This window comes from Solea senegalensis, linkage group LG6, assembly GCF_019176455.1.
Source record: "Solea senegalensis isolate Sse05_10M linkage group LG6, IFAPA_SoseM_1, whole genome shotgun sequence".
NCBI lineage: Eukaryota > Metazoa > Chordata > Actinopteri > Pleuronectiformes > Soleidae > Solea > Solea senegalensis.
In genome coordinates this window covers 852,932-867,425 of record NC_058026.1, presented here as the reverse complement: position 1 = coordinate 867,425, position 14,494 = coordinate 852,932, and the positions used below count along the sequence as shown (strand labels likewise).

At 42.6% G+C, this 14,494-nt stretch overlaps 1 protein-coding gene and 1 non-coding gene across 3 annotated transcripts in view; one reads left to right on the top strand and one right to left on the bottom strand.

Moving 5' to 3' along the window:
• Positions 1-768: 768 nt before the first annotated feature.
• trnae-cuc lies at positions 769-840 on the top strand. The gene has a single exon. It is a non-coding gene; the product is annotated as a tRNA-Glu (tRNA).
• A 508-nt stretch (positions 841-1,348) lies between these two features.
• The window catches only part of LOC122770727 (E3 ubiquitin-protein ligase DTX1-like), a 30,667-nt gene continuing 17,521 nt past the window's right edge, over positions 1,349-14,494 (bottom strand). For both annotated transcript variants that reach the window (XM_044027794.1, XM_044027793.1), the window contains exons 5-12: positions 8,573-8,634; positions 8,325-8,486; positions 7,168-7,229; positions 6,913-7,079; positions 6,688-6,841; positions 6,469-6,558; positions 6,112-6,210; positions 1,349-4,992 (exon numbers count right to left, since the gene is read on the bottom strand). In XM_044027794.1, the coding sequence (XP_043883729.1) occupies positions 4,861-4,992; positions 6,112-6,210; positions 6,469-6,558; positions 6,688-6,841; positions 6,913-7,079; positions 7,168-7,229; positions 8,325-8,486; positions 8,573-8,634 (928 nt within the window). In that variant the 3' untranslated portion in view covers positions 1,349-4,860. The remainder of the gene's footprint in view (positions 4,993-6,111; positions 6,211-6,468; positions 6,559-6,687; positions 6,842-6,912; positions 7,080-7,167; positions 7,230-8,324; positions 8,487-8,572; positions 8,635-14,494) is intronic.

The following is a 14,494-nucleotide window of genomic DNA, read 5'->3' as shown; positions in this document are numbered from 1 at the left end:
ATATATATATATATATATATATATATATATATATACAACATATACATATATCATTTAATACTCATATTTTTTGGTCCATAATTAATGTTGTAGAAGGCCCTGAAGGTTCCCCACTGCTAACATCCACAGGATGCAGCTGCTATAATCAGACTCTAAGCACAGGAAGTGAGCAGACAAAAAGGCAGGAAGTGACACCCATGGTCATAGTCAGATTCTTCCTGTTGATTCCATCCAAAAAGATTCTGCACACTTTATAAACTGTATGTTTACTGTATAGAATGTTTCATAATTTCCTCTTTTTCTTAGTTACGTTGCTGTAACTAAGCATGTGATTGTGCAAAGTAAAGTTGACCATTTAATATCGAACTATTACTTGAGATAACTGTTACTATTACTGTCTCACCACTGTAGATTACACTAAAACATCTATTGTTCATAATCTGTGGGGATTATAATTCAGAATATGAGTTGATAACATCACCATTATACACACACCTCTTGTATTCACTTATTTCAATAATCGAGACTCAAACGGGTATAGAACACAAGCGGGTAGTGAGCGCCCTCTGCTGGGAAAAGTCTACATACACACACGTACGCACACACACACACACACACACATAGATACACGCGCTAACTTTTATTTCCTACTCACATCACATCAAACGAGAAAGGAACACTGGAAGTTTCCCTTCAGAGACACATTTACCTCCTATTTCATGCTATATTAATATATATGAAGTGGCATGTACGACACCGACCATCACTTCCCTGGTGGTCTAGTGGTTAGGATTCGGCGCTCTCACCGCCGCGGCCCGGGTTCGATTCCCGGTCAGGGAACAGTGTTTTTTTCTTCCTCAAATATCGATTTCCTGCACATTCTTATAAAATATTATATGTAACATGACAGAAACCTGTAGTTAAGACCTCAAGTATCTACCATTGCCTGATAAGTGCAGTTTGTACCAGAGGCATCTACAGGACGAGTTTCTGCACTTTGTTCTTCAGTTAGATATTTACTACATTGATTATCACAGAGTAATAATAATAATAATAATAATAACAATAATAATAAAAATGATGATAAATAAATGCACACAATGAGTTTGTACCAGAGGCATCTACAGGACGAGTTTATGCACTTTGTTCTTCAGTTAGATATTTACTACATTGATTATCACAGAATGGTTGTATCGTGATATTATCGGTATCATGGGCCACGTATCGTGTATCGTAACGTGAGGTAACCTGTGATTCCCACCCCTAGGTGTATGGTGTTTGGAGCCATAAATGGAACAGCATGTTATTCCGTTGACGGGAAGATCAAAGGCAAGAAGAGAAAACAATATTTTGTTTGTTTCATTCATTCTTTATTTTTTTCTTTTTTGCTGTATTAATCATCCATACTCCAGCATTTATGTTTGCATTATTTACACTTTGTATTTGTTATCACAGGACTGAATTCTGTCTCCGCCTCGCAGACGACAACCAACCTGAAGGCTCACGTTTACACTCACACACACGCAGAGAAGGTGCTGCCTTCATGAACCATCGGAAAGAAAATCAACAATGAAGAGAGTGACTGACATGGTGAGATACAGGTGTGAGATACAGGTGTGAGACGGCTGCAGACGGCCCGCACCAAAGCCTTTAAAGGGAGAGTTCAGGTATTTGCAGAGTTATCGCGATACTTCAGATCCTCTTCTTACTGGAAGCTGACGCTTGTTCTGCAACCACGGATAACATCAGCGCTTTTATGTCACAGTGCACAGGATTTGCTCCACTGCTGCATCCAATATTACGTTCAAATGGGCTATTTTGTGACTTGGCATTTGAAATCCTTTATCCACATTTACCTAAGTGACGAGGCAGCAGTAGACCAGAAGCTAAAACCACAGATTTTCTTAAGCATTATTAAAACTGACAGCACCAGTGTCAGTGTCTCATACCACCACACTTGAATAAAACTGAACTACCCCTTTAATCCCCAATAATCGTAGTAATCATAATACCATGATGGAATGAGACTCAGCGATTTAGGCGAGGTGCTAACAAACTCTCAGTAGATGAACGTTTATTAACCAAAGCCTTTCCTTTAATAACAGACAGACACGTTAAAGTCAATGTAAGTAACTGTGTCATTTTAAAGTAAACGGCTCCAACACAGGGACAAAAAACATCTTCAGAACATTTCATAGCTTTAAAAAAATAAACCAGTTTCACCACGTCACCTGCACATGAATCGCTGTGCTGATGAAAGAGATGAGGACATGAAACCAGGAGCTGAAGCTCAGTGCAGACCAGGAGCTGCACAGACGATATGTAAACAAAGAAAAGAAGAAAACAAATTAAACCTGCTGTCAGTGACATAATCTCTAAGATTTAACATCCGTGGAGAAAAGAAATACTTCTGACACAATCATGTGACCACACTCGTGTTACACGGAGAAGCTTCTGACAGACAGTCTGGAGAGTTGATGAAGGTCCTGTTTGTCTGAGAACAGTCAACAACTCAAGGACACATGTGAGAGAACACTGTAACCAATCACAAGCCAGAAGTCATAAAGGGGCAGAACTGGGAGTGACGTCGCCCCCGAATTTACCATGTTCCAGCTGAGAAGTCGCACAAAACAAATGTAACTGGGGCGAGCCGCTGTTAGCACAGGTCATTAGTGACTGCACAGCAACATGTGTCTACAGTTAAAAACAAAAGTAAATATAGAAAGAGTGTGAAACCAGTGAGTGGTCTTCTAATCCCATATCTGGGTTGATGAGGTTGCTTTGACTCCAAATGGAACGCCCCATCAGGCTATTTGTCTGTAAATAAATGCCCCGCCCCCTCAACGTGGACAGGAAGTCACTGACAGCAGCTTTAAGTGTCCGTTACCTCACAGACGAGCAAGAGTACTTGGGTTTGACACGTTTTACACTCAGATAAAAGTCTACCATCAAATTCCTTTTCCAAAGAAAAGACAAGTTTAAATCAGCTTCAAGGCTGTACACAGTTAAACAGTAAAAACAATCGTAACAAATAAAAAAAGAGTATTATGACTACAACATATATGAAAAAAGGCAAATTAATCTATAATATAATGCTAACAAGTAACTATGTTTCAGATTAAAAGCAATAATTAAGAAGTCGAGGCATCAAAAACTAAAGTGGGAGGACACACACACACACACACACACACACACACACACACGTGTGTGGACATGAGCTCACTGGTCAGTGATTAAAGCTCCAGTAGGCAGGATCACCTGGTAAATAAGGAAGTTTTGGGACGGTAGCTAACTCAGATGATCTCTTAATCTCTAATCTCAGTTATGTGGTAATCTCAGGTTTCCCTTCTGAGATGCTCCGCCCACATTGTGTTTCAATTGTGTTTATTGTGCAACTCTCTTTAAAACGATTGATCAAGAAAATGAATGAAAAGAAGGATTGATTATAAAAACATGAATTATCTATGTGATGACGGCGTTCTGGAGTCAAATCAATCTCAGTATCTGGAAATGTTCCATTATTTTGAAATGATGCTGTGATCCTGTCCTTGGTGGCACTCTTCGTGTGGACCAGGTCCTAACACTGACCAGGTCCACGCGACCACATTATTGTTTGAATACTGCCTTTGTGTGTACGTGTGTGTCCACATGAGTCGGTACCAGCACATTGATGACGACGATGGAAAATCCCAAACAGGGATTTCGGTTCAAAAGGTCTCAGTTTCAACGAAACTCAACATTTTTCAAAGGACTTTGTTTTTGGCACTCACTCACACACACATGAGGACTGCATATAGACTGCATGTGCTTTTAAACACACACACACACACACTCACACGGTGTGGATGCTGAAACGTCTTCCACTAGAACCAGACACTGAAGCATGGACTCGGCTTCCTCTCACTGGTGTTGAACTATCGCTACGTCACAACAGCATCTACAGCCAATGAACCGTCACAAAGGGACAAAATAAAATACACATTTACATGTAAATACTGGTACCTGTGTATGAAAGGTTAACTCGTACCACACTGACCCAAAAGTAAGACTTCAAATAAGCTCAGATGCCTTAGTTTGGTCTTTTGTCAAGTTAAACAAAATAAAATAACGTCATATAAAACCATGAAGTCATACGTGAGAGGTAAAGTTATGGAATGACGTTAAATGAGGATTATAGTATGGATTCAGGTGGATATAAATAACTCCATGGTACCGTTCTTGTTTTGTTCCTGTAGCTTGGAAAATGCGAGGTGCAGTTCATGAGGTACACCACAAGAGGGAGCAACGGCACAGGACTTTGAGCACGAGCAGGCAGGTGGTTTGAACAAAGAGCACTCACACTGTCTGTCTGTCTGTCTGTCTGTCCTTCCATCATCAAGTACCAGAAACAGTGTGTCACAAGTTAAATCTCTACTCCTGTCCTATTCTACATTCATACTCCACAGTCTCTCTTTCTGCTTCTTTAATCATGCTGTCCTTCCTCCAGTGTCCCCCCCCTCCCCCCACGTCTTCTTTCCTTTGTCCTTTCACTCCCTCTCGTTATTGAACCCTTCTGAAGCACCCCACTCTCCGTCTCTCTTATTCCTTGTCTCAGTAAAGTCAACTTGTTTCTTGTTTCTTGTCCTAAACGTCGTTAGTAGCGGTTTCATTCTTACTTTCAAACAGTTAGTACCTCGCTGAGTGAGTGAACCTCCCCTGCACTGCTTTCCTCTCTGTGGTGCTGCTTCATCAAACTCCAGCTTGTGTTGCTTGGAAAGTCTGGACAGAATGGCACCTCCTTTTCTAAGTGCTGGTGGACCTCCTCTGTTGTCCTCTGGTAATTGTCACACTCCTGTCCTCGCTCACACTCGATCTGTCCTCTCATTTCTCCACGAGCGCGTCGTCTTCTGTGATGCCCTGAGCTCGGAGCTCTTCCAGGACGTTGTCCAGGTGTCCGGGGTCAGGGAAGCCATGGCCCGTCAGATTGGAGCCAAACTCTGTCTTGTGGTGGACCTTGAAGACAGAGGACTTAGAGTTAGGGTCTGGGCAATAGATCCATATTATATCAACATCGATACATGATAGTACATACAGTATCTTAGATTTTGGATCGTGATAAAGTATCCGTGAAGACGTTTCCTGGTTTTTATGGCTGTTGCTGTTCATTACGTTTTTAAATGAAGTATAAATACACAGCATATTGAATAAAGATATCATGGAATAGACAAAGTTCTATTTACAAAAGTCACTTAAAAACACTTATTTCATTTTAAGCCTAATTATTTTCCTAATCTAATATTTTAGATTTTTTTTTACCCCAGATCAAGTTACAGTGACAACAGATCTGATGTGCATACGTCACAGAATAAACTCTGAACCGACAGTCTACAGTTAGTCGGACAGAATAATAATAATAACAATAATCCTCGTATCACAGAGAGCACTGATTCAAGCTCCTGTAGACATGAAACCAAGCTAAAGTCAACCTGGTTCCAAGAGTGGTGGTCGAGCAACAACCCACGACTGCCCAGGTTACAGTGACAAGATGACACAACTGTCCCCTCCCCACTACTCTACATGCTGCAGTACATGTGCCAGGCCTGTATGTGGCACTGTAACACTGCAACACAGACACACCAAAAACAGAGAATGAGATGTTGAACATAGACATGAAGCATATATGCCTGTGTAAATGTTTGGGTCATGGGTCTAGCTCCGCCTACACCGTACCATTACTCTGGTACCACAAGGGAACGGAGAGACCTCTGCAATTGGGGCAAAATGTGTATATAAATATATATGTTGTATGTTATACTTTGGTTAATATATATATATCTATATATATATATATATCTATATATATATATATATATATATACACACACACATATATATTACTCAGTTTTACTGAACATTAGAGCAACACCAAATGATTATTTTCATTATTGACTGATGTGTTGATTATTGTCTGAGTTAATCTCTTGATCAGAAAATGTTGACAAATGTCGATCTTGATGAGTCATGATGTTCTCAAAGTGTCTTGATTTGTCCACAAACCAAAAAGATGTCTTTGTCATATTGACATTTAAGAAGCCAACAGATTATGTGAGGATCCATGTATGGAGCACCGACCTCGTTCCAGATGACAGTGTCAGACTCTCCTGTAGTGCTCGACGTTCCAACTGAGAAGATCAACCTGCGGTCCCACGCCACCAGGAGCAGTCTCAGTACCTGACGAGAGGTCATAGTTCAGGACCAAAATAACACAACTCACACTACAATAAGATCAATCAGAGGCCGACTGACTGTCGCGCACAATCACACTCTCATGATCAGATCTGTGTCAGCGTGTGATGAGTTTGTGGGTCTGCTGCCACCTGCTGCTCTGGAGAGTTGTTACATGAGCTCGAGCCAGAATGAGGACAGTGGTGTACTTGTGTGTGTTCTCTGTCGTGGACTCTGTGTGTCACGACAGTGGCTTGTGTTTACCTTGCGTCCTTTTTCACTGTCTGGGAGGTAGCAGTGTCGGGGAAAGCCTCTGGCAGTAAAGGGTTTCCCGGGGTTGGGATGTTCTGGTCCCTGAGGAGAGGAGAGGAGAGGAGAGGAGGGTTCACATCTGTGGGCACTGATGATTCGCCTAACCCCGCCCACTGCTGCCATGCCCGGCTCATGTGTAAAAAGAGGGAGGAGTTAAATTCACGGCACTACCTGAATTCCTGGCGGTATGTTGTAGATGATGCGTACAGTTTTGCTGTCGGGGTGTCCCGGCAGAGAGTGAGGGATGACATGGTACTCCATCTTCCCTGCAGGCTGGTTGCCTGTCTTCACGCCATAGATGGTTTTACACGTGGGACACTGAAGACTGAAAAGAGAGGTGGTGTTGATTGAGTTTCTTAAAGGAAGCAGCTGTGGGCGGCTGTGTCTCTGACCGACCTGCCATCCTTGTTGCCGTTGTTATACATGGCCACTAAACACTGGAAGTGGTATTGATGGCCACACTGTGCTAGTCTCCCTACTGACTCTGCCTTGGAAACAGGCCCCACCCCTGGACCCTTGTATCCAGACGGACCCCCCAGTGGCTCCATACAGATGGTGCAGTCCTGGAAAAGGAAAGGAAAATCAAAATCCTTTATAAAAGCCAGAATTATGAGAGACAGTAGCATTACAGAATGTCACAACACACCGTACCTCTTCTGGTGGATTTTTGACTTTCTGCAGGTACTTTTTTACCACCTCCTCTGGAGTTCTACCTGCACACAGAGAAGAGAGGGTCAGCAGTGATACATGAGTGACAGGCAGTGCAGATCAAGACCCCAGTGTGGGGTCTTGATCTGGGCACAGGGGCCAGAGATCCCCACACTGGCCCCTGTGCCAAGAACCAGCGTGAGACACGGAGGCTAATGCAGCGACAATGGCTGCAAGTGAGGAGAAAAATACCTTAACCACTTCATTTAAGGCCAAATTTCTCTCCCACACCAAAAAAATCATGGCTGTTGGTTTGCAGGGACACAGGAGCTGCTGCTCTACTGCTGCCCATGTGGTGAGTTTGTGTCTCTTAGGTATAAACCAGGGCCGTCACAGTTAACGCGTTAAACGCTGCGATTAACACAGTCGAGATGAAAGCGATTGAATCATTTAACACAAGTTTGTTTCCTTGTGGTGTGTCTGACATGAACGCCGGCCTGCAGTCAGTCAGAGACCAGAAGCGGAGACAGTCGCTGAAGAAGGTAAAAACAAACAGAACTACCTGGATGTCACGGCGCAGTTTATCGACAATGACAGGAAGTTGCAATCCTTTGGCTGTTGGCTGAGACCTGCTCACAGGAATTCCTCCACATCGCCAACGAGTGGAAAGAAAGTGTAACTGCTGTTTGGACTCCTACCCTGCGTGGCTGACTGTGGTTTCTTACGTTTGTTGGTTCATTTGTTCTTTTGTGATCATGACAACGTGAATGTCTGAGTTTCTCAGGACATTCTCCGGGTGGATTATTTTGTTGTGATGTTACAGGACGGCAGGATGGATGACCTGGTTGTCACTTGATAGGCCTGAGTCTCATTGAAATCACATTGTTCTGTGTTAAATTAAGGAATGGTGTCTGAAATGCAAACGTTTAATCACGATTGCTCGAAATGTGAGATCATTTTTGTGACACCTCCTGCATGTCCTGATGTCAAATCAATGATTTTCTCTCTGGACTGTGGTGTGGTGTCACATGATGACACATAACCTCAGCTTCCAGGCGAGAGAATCCTATTGTTACGACATAGTTACGACATTGATCATGTGAGCCCTTTGTTAAGTGGCTAAAATCTAAGCTGTCTGCGTCGTGTTGTTCCGCACTAACCTTTGCGAGCTTGCTTCTTTGTCGTCTTCCTGCAGCAGTGGCCAAAGCCCGGCACTGGTCTGATGTCACTCTTGCTGACAGGTGGAGGGTGCAGCACCAGTTTAGGAGGCCTGGTCAGACACACGGGCAGAGCAGCAGCACTCATCAGGATCCCTGTGATCCCTGAAACACACAATCACAATCAAAATCAATGTTGCTTCAAAGCAGACCGACAACAGCTGTGTGTGTGTGTGTGTGTGTGTGTTTACCAGCCAGTGCAGGGTGAACAGGACTGGATCCGTTGAGGTTCTTCACTGGGACGGTGGGCACACTGCAACACAACACAAACACTGTTTAACAACGTCCTCTGTGACGGCTGACCCACCACACAGACTGAACACTCCACACTCACTTTGAAAAACAAATCACTGTCATTTTTGACAAGTGAAGAAAACCAAAATTCAGCTGAATAGATGAGTATCCTGTTAAGAACGAAGACACAAAGAGCAGTTCTCTCTGTTCCACATCAGTGTCCCCGTGTCGCTGTCAGCTGGAGTGTGTGTTGATCAGAGCTTATCCATGGAGTTTCCATGTGATGAGCGTCATACAGCTGCTCACTGGGGATTATCAGCTTCATCACAAAGCCTGTGTGATCACTGTCATCGTCATCTCTGATAAAGCAGCTCTGTGCGCATGTACAAATGTGTTTTTGTCGTGATTCATTTCAGCGCAATCCTGGTTTTTTGACCGTTATGTGGATCAAAAATCTATGAATGAATGAATGAAGTCACTGATTATCTGACTTCTTTGAATTCTTTCTGAAGAAGTCAGGAGACCTAAGTTGGTGCACAGCATGAACAGCTTGCTAAATTGACCTGCATCACTTACTCACAGGGTTCAAATCTCATCTGTGCCGCTCAGTTTTTCAACATGTCAGTACACAGGTTAAAAAATGTGGATTCACATCACCTTCTCCATGCAATTTCATAAAAATATTCATTTTTGAGCTGTGTTGCTCACAGACAGACAGACAGACAAACCTTTTTAAATGTATATACAAATATATATATATATATATACACACACACACACACACACACATATATATGTATGAGGTCCAGACAAAACAACACCTCCTTCAAACTACATCTGAGCGAGTGAAGGGAGGGACAGACCCGACTACACCAACACATCAACGTAGAGTAAAGACAGAGTGTGTTAATGATCTGTTGTTTCCTGTTGCTGGTTTAGTTTTAACAGGATTACTGTCAGTGCACTAAACTGCTTTCACTTAAGCCCACTTACTGACAGATGACAGCACACTAGGCAATGGGTTCAATGGTGTGTGTGTGTGTGTGTGTGTGTGTGTGTGTGTGTGTGTGTGATGTTATTTACCATGCTTCAGACAAACAACACATGACCAGACCTTCAATCGTCTCATATCACGACACACTGATCAGTAAATTTAAATGTTTTATTATAATAAAGAATGACGTGGTCAGTGTAATAAAGACTGACGTGGTCAGTGTAATAAAGACTGACGTGGTCAGTGTAATAAAGGTCGTGGTCAGTGTAATAAAGCTGTGGTCAGTGGTCAGTGTAATAAAGACTGGCGTGGTCAGTGTAATAAAGACGGCGTGGTCAGTGGTCAGTGTAATAAAGACTGGCGTGGTCAGTGTAATAAAGACTGGCGTGGTCAGTGTAAAGAATAAAGAGTCAAAAGAATAAGTGGTCAGTGTAATAAAGACTGACGTGGTCAGTGGTCAGTGTAATAAAGACTGACATGGTCAGTGTAATAAAGACTGACGTGGTCAGTGTAATAAAGACTGACGTGGTCAGTGTAATAAAGACTGACGTGGTGTGAGCATTATTTAGGAAACATTTCCATCGACGTGGATCAGATTAGCGTGAGACTCGCTCTGTGAGGTGAGCACTCGGCTGTCGTAACGCCCACAAAGTGGTTTAAGATCTTATGATGGTCTATCTGCTTTAAATAGGCTACCTGCTGGTGATGAAGGAGGGGAAACACCTGTAATCAGGACTAGATCAAGGAACAGTGACGTCCTCTTCACCACTGCAGTGACACCACAGTCACTTCACCTGTTAATAATACAATTCACTGGCTGCTGTGTTAGTGAGTGAGGAATGAATGAATGAATGAATGACTGACTTTATTCCTCCCCCAGGGGGGAAACACACATTTACAGCAGCTCAGTTGTAAATGTGTGTTTACAACTGTCTTATAGGTGTCTAGAAGTCTTTATAGGTGTTGATCCAACTATCACCGTGGTTTATTAATGCTATTCCCACACAGTGATATGAAAAACAAACAGTAGAGGTGAACTTTAAATTGTTCCATCATGATTCAGAGAACTCTTCATTCATCGTCATGAGGAGAATTAATTCTCAGTTTCACTTGATTTACATAATTCACACATTCACTGGTTTTCTTCATGAATGTATATCTGTGTGGGGAGGGATTCCTGTTCCAAACTGAGCAACTGTGTTCATAAATCTTTTGAAATGATAAATAATGTGATACATATAGTGTTAATCAGCATCATCCTCCTACAATAAAAACAAACAGACACCCTGAGAAAAGTACAGATGTATGAAGACTGAAGACACCCAGCAAATAGACATATTACAATAGACATGCACAGTATCTATGTATAGATACATGTCCTCTATAAACATGACCCAAATAAGGAGGAAGTTATTTGGAGAGAAACAGGAAACAATGAAGCTCTCAGGGAAAGTGACAACACTGAGGCTTGGGAACTTATAATGAGGAAGATCCCGTCTCTGGCCGGGGAGGGGAAGGGCCTGTCTGAGACTCCACTCTCTTGACCCCCGGTGACCCCAATCCTGCCCCCTCCTACTCTCCGCTCTCTCCCCCCCCAGATCACACACTCCCTCAGCTTTGTCCTCCCCTCTCCCTGCAGCCCTCACCCTCTCGCCTCCTCCCACTCCCCTGAGGCCAGATGGACATCGGCTGGACTGATTTAGACGACAGACAATAATACACTCCCCCACAAATACAGCTGCACTTTATGGACATGCAGTTTCACACAGACGTTCTCTGCTCGAGGGTGAAACCACACAATTCACAAATCAGAGTGATGACGTTTGCTGCTGCTGACTAAACATAAATATAATTACAACTTCATTAGCTCGACAAATGAATTGTTCAAATATGTGAATGTTTCAAAATGATGAAAATGACCAAACAAACTTTTTTTTTAAAGATGTTCTGTGTAGGAAACACTGTCCTGGATGTAAACTCATGCAGTTCACATTTGACGGTGAAAACTAGGGATGCACCCAAACCCGAAAATCAGGAAACAGGGACTGTGTTTACTCACCTCACTGAAGTCAAGGCAATTGTATAGATATAAAGAATAATATATCTATAATAAATTCATTAAGAATCTATGAAAATATTTAGGGAGGATCTCATCGAATGTATCACGGCGAGTTCATGATCTGCGCCGCTGTTCCACCGTGTGCTCACATCGTGTTGGAACCGTTTTATTGGTGCAACAAACTGATCTTGGACAGTCGCGTGCTGGTCGCAGTGTTTGCATGTGTCATCACAACGTCCTGTTTCGGCCGAACAAAAATAAAAAAACACATTTTTTTTGCCATTTTCAGCCGATAAGTTTCGGTCGCTGAATTTTCTGTGCTTCTCTGGTGAAAACATGTTGTTTGGTTAGGCTTTTGTAGTTATGGTTAAGGTTAGAGTAAGTCTCCAGGAGGTTAATGTACATCTATGTCACGTGTAAACCATGGAAACCAGACTCTCTCTGTGTGTGTGTGTGTGTGTGTGACAGAGAGAGAGAGAGAGAGCAGTTAAAGAGAAGCCAAGTAAATCAATGAGATGCACAAAACATCTATGTGGGGCCACAAATAATTCAGGATATGGGGAACACTGAGAAGTGGTCTAGTAATGTTATTTTAGTCTGGATCTGTAGTGGATAAAGGAAGCAGCATAACTTTCTTTTACTTAAAACGTCAGATGGACGTTTGGATTATGGATTTCTAATTTTAAACAAAAACCCTGCTGTTTATCAGCTACGAGCAAGACAAGCCAAACAGTGCCGACAGTTATTCTGGAGGTCAAAGGTTTTCTGGAGGTCAAAGCATGTGTCACCACATTTTTGTTCACACTTTCCTAAGATTCGAGAAGATGAGATGCATCGCTGTGTATAGCAGCCAAACATGGAGCTGCACCCAGTGGTGAACTTCATAACAGTCTCTCTGCACCAAACATGTGAGGATGTGACTACTCTGCTGACCCACTGACACAATCATGAAAAACAATGTGCTTCAAACTCTTACAGTGAAATCACATAACCTCTGAATGATTTTTGTTGTTGTTGATAAAACAGATGATTTTAGGGAATATTTGATTCAAAGGGAGGAATAAAACAAATATCTGGTGATGGCTCTGGTTACATGAGGTAGTGACAGTCAAATGAAGACATGTCTGCCAGTGAGGACACAAGATTTACATCCATCATCCATTCCGATGTAAAATATCTTTTATATTTCACATTAAATACTCCTGATTTTCCCCATGACTCCTGATCCTGATGATGGAAATTCACACACGCGTGCTTGTTATTAATGTTTTCCTTTCTCTACACAGTTCCTCCTCTCAGTTCTCGCCTGTTTTTGAGAGTCATATAAGAAGAACTTCTAACTATCAAATGTTTTTCTCCTCTCGTTGGTTTAGTTTGTCTCGTTCATATTCCCTCACACCAAAGACAGAGAGTGTATTTCCACTGCAGCTGTGGATCGTCGATATTTACCTTCCATGTGTGACTGAGAAGGACAGTGTGTGTCTGTTTGTTAAACGCCTTTACAGCTGGGAAACAATGTACCAGCTACAGTGAGTGGTGACTGTGTCACCTCCTTCTGGCACAGCAGTGTGATCAATCTTTGACAGTTTGCTGACTCGTTTCTTTGTCTTGTATCCACCCCACTTCCCATCAGCCTGTTGTTTCTTACTCTGTCTGAGTCTGAGCCTGTTGTTTCTTACTCTGTCTGAGTCTGAGACTGTCTACGCACACGCACACGCACACACACACACACACACACACACACACACACACACACACACACACACACACACACACACACACACCTATATACGTCTCCTTCATGGTTGTGTTTGTCTGGGCCAATGGTGGCAACAATGCTAACCAGCACCATTGTCAACATACCTCTCCCCCACCCACCAAAAAATATGTGGCTACATCTATATGAGGGGGTGGGGGGTGTTCCACCACACTACCCCCACCCCGACTAACCTAATTAAGCTTTATTAACTATTATGAATCAGAAGAGAGGGATAGATGGAAAGAGCAGGAAGTAGAAATAAAAAAGCAGTGAAGGAATAAGTAAAAAAAACTGAGGGCAGAGTTTGTGAAGGAGGGAAATCATGGCGGCTCCACATTATGCTACTAACGCGGCCCAGACTCGGGTAATCCAACAAAGGTTACCGTGGAGACCAACAATGAAGCTCTGAGGGGCCCAGACTGCTCAGACGCGACGGGAGAGGCAAGAGGAGCCGAGGAGGAGAGGAGGCGAGGAGGAGAGGAGGAGGGGCAGAGAAATGAGCAACAGGGCCAAGGGGGAGGGGGGCTTCAAAATAAAAATCCACATGACCTCACAGCCAGTTTAAAGGCGATTATTTGCAAGACTCACATTTCTTTGACCTCTGTTGTAACAGTCAAATTGCAAATGCATCACTTGCTGTGCAGTGGGAGGATTTTTCACATGAAAAGTGATACAAACACCTGCTGTTTACACCAGAACATGGGATGATTAATCACTGTTGACTTCCAGGAAAGTGAAATGTAACGTGTTTGTCCTGTTGCAATCCTGAAGAATGTGACTTAAAATTGCCTTTTTTAAGTCACAAAAACGTTAAAATCGGTCCGTTTGTTTCATGAGAACTTTTATTTTCTTTCCTTAGTCGCCCTGAACTTCGTCTCTGTTTCTGTGATTGTATATATTGTATATAATGTTTATTTATTGAAATAAAGTTTAATTTGAACAGAGTTTTTACACAGTACTGTGTGTATGCACATGCCTGGCATGTATTCTACAGTGTTTAGAGCAGGCTTTGGGGGGGTTTGTGTAGACAAAGACATTTCCTGAAACAAAGCCGTGTTTTGTCAAAA